This window comes from Falco rusticolus, chromosome Z (genome assembly GCF_015220075.1).
Source record: "Falco rusticolus isolate bFalRus1 chromosome Z, bFalRus1.pri, whole genome shotgun sequence".
Classification (NCBI taxonomy): Eukaryota; Metazoa; Chordata; class Aves; order Falconiformes; family Falconidae; genus Falco; species Falco rusticolus.
In genome coordinates, this window is record NC_051210.1 from 19,303,018 (window position 1) to 19,310,349 (window position 7,332).

General features: G+C 35.9%; 1 protein-coding gene across 1 annotated transcript in view; it reads left to right on the plus strand.

Moving 5' to 3' along the window:
* Window positions 1-7,332, plus strand: part of HSD17B4 (hydroxysteroid 17-beta dehydrogenase 4) — a 63,339-nt gene that overhangs the window by 25,334 nt on the left and 30,673 nt on the right. The window contains exons 12-16 of the mRNA XM_037373816.1: window positions 404-510; window positions 911-1,144; window positions 1,571-1,622; window positions 2,916-2,987; window positions 4,488-4,660. Of these exons, the coding sequence (XP_037229713.1) occupies window positions 404-510; window positions 911-1,144; window positions 1,571-1,622; window positions 2,916-2,987; window positions 4,488-4,660 (638 nt within the window). The remainder of the gene's footprint in view (window positions 1-403; window positions 511-910; window positions 1,145-1,570; window positions 1,623-2,915; window positions 2,988-4,487; window positions 4,661-7,332) is intronic.

Consider the following 7,332-nt stretch of genomic DNA (forward strand, 5'->3'; position numbering starts at 1 on the left):
TTTCCAGTGTATACTTCTGAGTGGAAACGTAATGCACGTTATCTTCTCCTTTCAACACTATGGTTCAGGGAATAAAACAAAGTATTTACTGACATACTCCTTTTGGCTTGAATGGTGGCATATAGCACCGGTTATGTTTCAGGCACTTGAATTAGATAGGTGTCATGGTTGACTGCTGGGTGCAGAACAGATGGAACTGGTGTAGAGATCACTTATCATTGACTATTGTGTAAATGCCTGTAAAATGCAGGGCTGTGCTCAATTTGCAATTGTATATTTATTGTGTTTAAGTTGAGAAGTACTGGGCTATATCTCATTTGCTGGCATGTTTGTTGTGTGTCTTAACTGGAACGTCTCATTTATGGCTATTTGTAAGTGATTATTTTTCAATTCCTTTCTCTAGAGTCCATAAGTGTATTGAATGATGCTCTAAGTCACATAGAGTCTCAGGGGAATGTTTCTATGAATTCAACAAGCTCTGGATCACTGGTCTCTTCATCTATTGACACGGCAAGTACCTATGTCTACCAGATGCACTCAGTTAGGTGAAAACCGTGAGCAGAGAGATTTGTGTTGCATGATCAGCTTCTACTCTGGCTTGCTGTCTGCAAGAGTAAATGTGGGTTTTAAACTGTGAAGTGAGGAAGAAAAATAAGAAACATCTCCAGGCTCCACTTTTTATTACTGATGATGGGAAAACTTAAGACTAAATAGACTGAATAATGCTGAATGCATGTTCTTGTAAGTGTCTTTAGTTAGGGTATTGTTCAGAAGAGGGGCAGGGGAACGGGTCTTGTTGGTCAGTGTGGTTTTGGCTTGGAATTCTGTCTAATATGAGAATTACAGGAAAAAGTCAAATGCAGTATTAACTATTGTGAAGGTTTATTTTATACTGACTTTTAATTTCCAGGCAAGCATTGTTGGCCGGGAATTGGCTACCAACGTGTATAAATATACTCGCTTAGAGCCTATTCTGTATGCTCTTGGTGTGGGAATGTCAACTAAGGATCCAGATCACCTAAAATTTCTTTTTGAAGGAAATGAAGAGTTCTGCTGTTTACCCAGCTTTGGAGTAATTCCTGCTCAGACTTCGATGTTTGATGGTATTCCTTCTCTTCCAGGACTAAATATTGATATAGCAAAGGTATGGAAGAGTCAAGTATCAAATGTTGTTGGGCTTTATATAAGATTACTTTTTTAGTGTGTTTGTGATATTAATAAGTTCCACTTATTTTAGAAAAGGAAGATTCAGTGTGTTGTATATATTCCAAGAAATTATTAATTTGCTTCACTTGTATAACCTGTATCAGCCCAAGGTGGTATGAATGATCAATTTTTTGTTTAATTTTAATTTGTGTTCACTATGCTTTTATTAAACCACAGAAGTTTGTAAGTTTCTTTGAAAATACTTTCTGCTGGGGATGAAATTGAAAATACAAAACGAACTTGCATTTTTTTAATCTGTTTGTTCTGAACACTTTCTAAAATAACTATGTATTTCCTTGCAATTGTGATGGGGGAAGCAATATAATATATATTGATTGTTACAGCACTGCCTTTCTTTACATAGATGCTGCATGGTGAGCAATATCTGGAACTGTATAAACCATTACCAGCCTCAGGTCAGTCCTTTAGTGTTGCTGATTTGCTTTTCACTATGAAACAGTTCCTGTAGCCATATTATAAACGGAACTAAGAAAGCTGTGTTTGCAGCTGGATTTTTTGCATATTCGTTTTACAAGGGGAAGGGGAGAAGAGAGGCAACCTATTGCATGATTGAAGGAATTTTGAAACTCTGTTCTTGGTATCAGATGCTGCTTTTCTAAAGTATAGTTAGTAAACTCACGCCTGATCTTTGGTATAGTGAGCAAATATACTACATTCTGGTGTATTGCTCAAATAATTTGATACTAAATGAGCAGAACTTACAATTCTTTCTGTAAAGTTGTATCGTAGAACTTTTGGGATGTTTATCTAAAAATTCTGTAACATTGGTTGCATCTGTGTGCCTGTAAATAGATAAGATTTAAATTATGGATGTAAAGGAGGAATAGACATCTTGATGAGGAGGTTAAAAAGCAATTAATTTTCTTCCTGTCAAAATTCTCAAGATACTAGTTACGGCAGTAGCAAACTCTTTTCATACATCTCAGTGTTTTCCTGGATAACAGCACTTGAGAGGTGCTTGTTAGGCTCATCCAGGATATGCATGCATGTGTCAGGATTTCTTCATTAGTAATTGTTAAAAATTAACTTTTCTAGTGGGTAGAAGGAAAGAAATAATCTTGCAAGCCACAAATAAGTGGCCTAATTTCTTGTTGAAACAAAAAGGAGATGTGTGAGAGTTGTAGTAACTTCAAAGAAGTCTGATAATTAATAATGGATTGCCGGGACTTTATAAAGTTTTTTCCATTCCATAGGCTGATTATGTAAACATATATGTTTACATATCTCTCTAGAGCAATAACCTCTTTAGGGACAAACTTAGTAAACCCACAGGCCCAGGCCCTCAGCTGAGCTGAGCTTCTGTAGAACACTAACTGTTTCAACCCCCTTGGAATCTGTGGACAATCCTTAAGGGATTGGAGCTATCTGTGAAGTTAAGTGATGTGTTTGAGTCTGAAATGCAATTTGTGTTTAGTTCAAAGCATAAACTAGAGCAAGATTCTATTAAATAAACCCTCAAGACTTTAAAAAAAAAATAATAAAAAAAATTCTTACATCTACAAACGAAGATTTGCAAAGATTCCCAGACACTTTTATTATAATTGTGATGATTGTGATTACTGTGACTACCACTATGATTATTATTACCATTATTATTATTGTTAGTAAGGAAGCATAAAGAGTCATGTATCGACTTTGTTCCTGAAGCAAACCCTTACAACATGTATATGTTTCTTCTTTTCTTACAGGGCAATTAACTTCAGTTTCAACCGTTGCTGATATTCTCGACAAAGGATCAGGAGCAGTCTTGCTTATAGATGGTAAGAAGGTTTATAATTTTTCGAGGGAATGTGGTAAAATTTGACAGGCTCAGTTTTTAACTAGCTATACCAATACCTGCTAGCCTTATCCCAGTAAAGACTGCTAGCTTATTAAATCTCAGTGAAAGCTGAGAAGTGAGCTAGTTAGCAATAGCTGTGTAAACGTATAATGTAATTGTTCTTGGGCAGTTAACATACTGAAATAAGATTGGAAATTGGAAAAAGATTGCAGAGAACGTTTGAATTTTCCCTATGTAGGTGGAATAGTGCACTGTGCAAACTGAACAAAGTTCTTTAATAGTACTACTTAGTCCTATCTGAAGGCAGCCATTTTAGATTCTGGCAGCCTTCAGCAAGGGGGTGTGTGCATATGTTTTGTGGGGTGGGTTTCCAAAGGTTAGTCATGTGTATGTTGTGTAGACTCATCTGCAAACCAGCCATCTTTAAGAGCATGTCTTGTGTTCTCTTTTTATGTCTACATTATTCTTTTCTAAATAAAACCAAACCCCATTTCCTTCCTCTTGTAATCCAAGTTAAAGGATCAGAATGTCTCTGGATGTTGATGAATTGTTTTCAGAATGTTGGTATCTTCAGATTTGGTTATACCAAGGTCCCTTGGGAAATTAGTTTGAGGGAATAGGTTAATAGGTAGTGAATCTCTAAACACTGTTGACCTTTTATTCCTTCAGTTTACAGATAAAAGTGTAAAAAGGGCTTTACTGTCCCCTTTGTTCCTTCTAGCTGTGTTTTGCTTCTATACTGGGTTAACATTAAGCTTGTCTGTTTCTGCAAGACACAGAATTTCTTTTTGTGAGCAGAGTCTTAGTGGTTTTTAAATTTCTTCCAGAACTGGAAATTAATATTATTAACAATACTGAAAATTTCAGTGTAAGGGAGGGGAATAGGCATGAACTGGAAGTAGGAAGCTGAATCTCAGTTCAGTGTAAGAAGTTTTAACTTCTTCAAAAGGAACAGGTGACCTTAAACTAAAGCTTGCTCTGAAGCTCTTTTTATAGTAGTACTAGTATGAAAAAACTACTAATGGCATGTTTTGTGTGAGTTGGTAATGTGCTTTGCACACTAGGGATTCTTAATAGCTTCTAAAACATCATATTTTATGGCACAATTGTATCATATTTAAATAAATTGCTAACACAGTGAGAGATGCCAAAATAAATACTAATTTCAGCACTCTGTTGTTGACTGTTTTTGGCACCTTGGATGTCATCAGTATTTTGATAGCTCATTTTTAAATTTTAATGCTTTCATGTAGATAAAGTTAATGATAATGTTATTTGAAAAAGATCTTTAGTCTTCACTAGTCAGGAAGTGACTTGCAACAGTGCAACATGAAAGCGTGACCATTGTCGTAGTTTTCAGTTGTTAAAATGAGCTTTGTCATATTTGCAGCTGGACTTTTCTCTTGTAACCACACATGCTAGCTATATGAAGAAGGGGATTGAAGACAATGTATGACCTTCCTCTTTTATTGTCTTTCAGTGAATACCTACTGTGGAAAGGACCTAGTGTGTTATAATCAGTTCTCTTTGTTTTTTGTTGGAGCTGGAGGATTTGGTGGAAAACGAACATCAGAAAAGGCCAAGGTATATTCACACATATTCAAAGAAAACCTTAAAACTACTGACTGCACTGCAAGAAAAAGACTTGCTATATGAACTAGGAAGGATAAACTAGCATTTGAGCTGTGTGGCAGTACAGACTCAAATGGAATTTAAAGACTTTGGTTCATTGAAGAGCCTGAAATGGAAAGGTACTGTTCAGAGCCTTACAGACCAATGGTTTTGTTTTGACAGTTAGGGAGGAAAGTTAATTGCTAAACATACAACTGATGAGATATTCCTACCTTCAAATATTTGAAATTACAGATACAGAATTTCCTAGTGGAAAACAGAATAGGATATTCTCTGGAAAACTTTTAGAATCTAAATTTTCAGGACTTGGACTTAGAAAACTATGTCTGAAGTTAAAATAAAATTGATATTCATATAAAATGCATGATATGGACAGAACACTCCTCTAGAGGATTTGTATTAGATTTTTTAGAAGAAGGTTTTTTGAAGTTGACTCTGTAGCAGTCTGTACTCGACCTGATTTGACCCAATTAATTCCACAGAAGTGGTAGAATCTATTACATGTTGTACTTTGGGCTGTGCTAATTTTCATAAAATCCTACTTCTGTAGGTCAGATGGAATATACTGTCAGTTCAACTGTCCAATTTGGCAAGTCTTATTGACTCTTGGTTTTAGCAAACCCAAATGTAGGCTTTGCAAACAAAAGAAACTTCATGTCCTTTGATTTTACGTACTTAGTTACTCCCAGTCACACTCTTCATAAATGAACAGATGAGGAAAGTTACTAATTGCTTGTTAAAAGTTAGCTTGGGAAAGGTTGTATTTTCTCAATCTACTTTTGATCTGAAAAAAATTTAGAGATCTTTTAGATCACAACAAGAACAGGTAAGTGGCTTTATTTGAAGTTTTGGTTTTCTCAAGTAGATTTAGTGAGCTTTACCTCTCTTATACATAGCTTTAAGTGCAGATTTTTTGGCTGGCCTAGTTTGAGCATGGGCAGCAAAGAGAGTGACAAGCAGAGATTTTAGATACTTTTGTCTAAGGGCCTACTGCTGAGCTGTTGGTTTGTGCCAACTAGGCTCATAACCTGGTTTAAACCTGCCTCAGCTCTGCTGTCATGATCACATTTCAATTTCTGCCTCTCTGCTTACATTTCTGATCGGGAATATGTGATCCGTGTGACGTCAGTTTAGCTTTACAGTGTGTTCTGCTGCTCCACCTCAGAGGTTTTCTTGGCTTATGTTTTAAGGCGGTAGAGGGACTTTTTATATTTAAACATAAATTGATACCTAGTGGTGGTTATGTGTGTACGTATACAGAGAGTCTTCATGTTTAGTGACTTGTTGTCATGCATTAAATTTGTGCTAATAGGTGTGATCATATATTAATATTGCAAGATGTGCTTTAGCAAAAAGACTAGCTTAGTAGAAAGCTGAGAAGTACTCAGATGTGTGGTATCATGTTTGAACTTGCAGTTTTTAGAAAAGATCTGTAGGTGTAGCTCTTTATGAATGTTTGTGTTCATGTGAAAGAGGTTTGGAAATGATAAAGAGGAAAACAGAAGTAACATTAGAGTTTCTCACTTCCATTGGGGTGGAACTCCTGCATTGTGGGGAGAGAGTTGGCAAATGACAAGCAATGTCACATGAACACATGTGTGAATGTCCAAATCCATGAAGTAGCTATTGAGGTATCTGATATAAAAGTATTGTTTCCTTCAATACTATATATAAAGGGTGGCGCCAGCTATGGCCAGATATTGTTACTGTGAACTGGGGGCTTGAGGCACTACAGTAATAAACAGTCAATTGAATAGAGGCTATTTTAGGCTCAGTATTTTTAAAAATTTATAATGAAACGTCTACTTTTTGCACATCTGTAATGCTGTAGGTAGTGTTCTTTGGGATTTTTTTTATCTAAATTTACAAGTTTTTTTATTAGATCTGTATCAGTTATATAACAGTTCTCCCATATGTAACTTTACAAACCAAATCTTGAAATGCCTGCTGCTTCAGAGAAATGGGAAAAGCCTCTGTGTACTATAACAAATTCACAGAATATTACTGCAAACAGTGTATAAAGGTCTTTGATGGAACACTTAATTCTTTTGTAATCAGATTTTATAATAATGCATTAAAAAAAAAATAGTGGTTCAAAGGAAGTGGTGACACAAGTGAGTCCAGTGTAGTGCCTTGACAATTTGTAGTTAAACATTGCATTTCTGGCAACTGCAATTTCTTCACTCTATTTAGTGAAGTATGAGAATGCTATATAAATGTTTTTACGTTTTGAAATATGAAGAATAACTGTTTCAGGCAGCAGTTCTTCCTGAGATGGAAGACCCCCAAATTTAGTGTAATTAAGGCATCACAGTGATAGCAAATTCAAGAGACGACTCTGCAGGCAAGAGGCCAGTTTCAAACAATAAATTTTCCTACTTTGTCTTTGCAGACCTTTCCAATTAAAAAGACTTTCATATCCTTCTGTGCCAAAAAGCCATTCCAGGCTGATCAGACATATTTTAGTATGTGTCTTTTTGTCACTTTACACATTTACTGTGTCTGCAAACTAAAGAGGACAAATTTCCAAGTTGAGGTCTGTGATGAGCAACCCCCTGTGTAAGTTGTCTGTCCCTTGAGTTGGGGTTTTCTTGCCCTACTGGTAGAGGGGTTTCCCTAGTTATATGTCATATGTCAGCTAGTTTTAATGTCTTAATGGCTTAGTAGGTTGGGTTGACTTTCTTTAAACCAAC